Raw genomic sequence first — 1,927 nt, 5'->3', positions numbered from 1 at the left:
ATATTAGTGCTATGAAGTAATACATTTAGACTATAAAGTATTGTGTTTAATGCTTATAGGTATTAATATATTTACATATAAACTATTTATTAGATTTGTGTTATGAAGTATTAAATTTATGCTATAAAGTAGGGTATTTAAGACTTAAAGTGTTAATTATACATTTAGAGCAACAACTTGTTGAAAAATCACATCCTTGTTTAATTCTTCTTCCTGATGCACAAATAATTGTCCGATCTTTATATGATAAGCTACCGCTCGTGCAAGCCTATCTACAAAAAGCTTAAGAATCAGAGGGAAAAAAGGTTTTGCATTTTAGAATAAAAAATATTGCAATGAGAGCACAAGATGAAATCGAGTACAAACTGGTGAAATTCATTTGGTGGGAACCCGCAGCAGGGTGAGGGTGAGGGAGAGTGTGTAGTAGTAGTAGACGCAGCTTTTCAACATCTTCATCTGACCTTGCAACTAGTAGTAGAGGTTATTGAGCATGTTGATCGAGCTGCGCATTAAAGATCTATAAATAACATAGTGATAATGCTAGTTTCTTCATCATCAACACCACCACCTTCTTTACAACCAAGGGATGGTGGCTCATCTTCCTCTTCCTCCGCAAAGTGTAATTTAGATGAGGATGAGATAAGAGTGGAAGATGGTGTTGAGAAAATAAAAGATGATTAGATAAGAGTGGAAGATAGGAGGAGGAGGAGGAGCTTGGAAAACTAGGTCTTAGGAGGCGAAGAGCTTGAGAATGGAGAAGAATTGTGTGGCAAAGAAACAAGAGAGAGAAACAAATCTAGGAGATATTATGCATTGATCGCATGCAGATTCGCAGGCTTCATTTCTCCCTTTGGCTCTGTCTCTCTCTCATTAGATCCCTCTTTCATAAGTTTCTCTCAGGGAACATCGAGAAGAAAGAGCAATGGAGTAACATTCATCAAGTTCTTCAGTAGGCTTTTTGCCAAGAAGGAGATGCATATCCTGATGGTTGGTCTTGATGCATCTGGTAAGACAACCATATTGTACAAGCTCAAGTTGGGATGTTGGTGTCCAGGACAAGATCCGTCCATGCACTATTTCCAGAACAAACACGGTCTCATCTTTGTTGTTGATAGCAATGATAGAGATCGTATTGTGGAGGCAAGAGATGAATTGCACAGGATGTTGAATGAAGATGAGTGATGTTGTGCTGCTTGTATTTGCTAACAAAAAAGATCTTCCAAATGCAATGAATGATGCTGGACTGCGCGGGTTTACCCATATTATTAAGAGTTTTTTCCCAAAATGGTCCCTAGACTATTGCTCATTCTCAATTTTGCATTTCGACTTTCAATTGCACCTAATGTGGTCCCTCGACTTTCAAAAACTCACCCAATTTGGTCCTCCGTTACATATTCCGTCAAATCAGTGTTAAAATGAAGGGCATTTTCGTCCATTTACCTATTGTTAGCCTAATAAACATTGAGAAATAGTTGAGGGACCATTTTGAGAATAGTCAAGGGACCATTTTGGGAAAAACTATTTTATTTATTTCATTTTTGTTTATTTTCATTTTTTAGACACTATAAAATTAGAATTTCTATACATTTTTTTTTCTTACAAATATAAATAGTTAAAATCGCGCAATCCAACCTCAAAATTTTTAACTTTCTTTACAGACTTTTCTCATCTAAATATAAAAACTATTCCTATGAAGTTTTACAATAAGTTCCGTAAATTTCATAAATACTCATATACTTCTTTTTTTTTTTTTAATGTTCATAGACAATCAATCACTATGTATCACATTAAATATTACTTTTACCATTGAAAATAATATTTTTTTTCAAGCGTAGACACCCAAAGAGTGTAAAATGTATGGAAAATATTGGACCGAAAGGTAAATTTTTCTAGTAAACTTCTCAGGTGAGCCGAAAAGTACAATCTC

General features: G+C 34.9%; 1 protein-coding gene across 1 annotated transcript; it reads left to right on the top strand.

The window, feature by feature from the left end:
- The first annotated feature begins 335 nt into the window (after positions 1–335).
- LOC115999459 (ADP-ribosylation factor-like) lies at positions 336–1,182 on the top strand. Its single transcript, XM_031239306.1, has 2 exons — positions 336–368; positions 901–1,182. Exons 1-2 carry the CDS (start codon positions 336–338, stop codon positions 1,180–1,182), a joined length of 315 nt encoding a protein of 104 aa, XP_031095166.1.
- The last annotated feature ends 745 nt before the right edge of the window (positions 1,183–1,927 follow it).

This window comes from Ipomoea triloba, chromosome 12 (assembly GCF_003576645.1).
Source record: "Ipomoea triloba cultivar NCNSP0323 chromosome 12, ASM357664v1".
NCBI classification, from domain to species: Eukaryota; Viridiplantae; Streptophyta; class Magnoliopsida; order Solanales; family Convolvulaceae; genus Ipomoea; species Ipomoea triloba.
This window is presented reverse-complemented; position numbering and strand designations above follow the sequence as displayed.

Bases quoted from the DNA above. Each gene is read 5' to 3' on its own strand.
- LOC115999459 (XM_031239306.1), top strand. From the start codon at position 336: ATGAGAGCACAAGATGAAATCGAGTACAAACTG. The intron at 369-900 runs GTGAAATTCATT...AGTTTCTCTCAG, and splicing joins ATGAAATCGAGTACAAACTG to GGAACATCGAGAAGAAAGAG.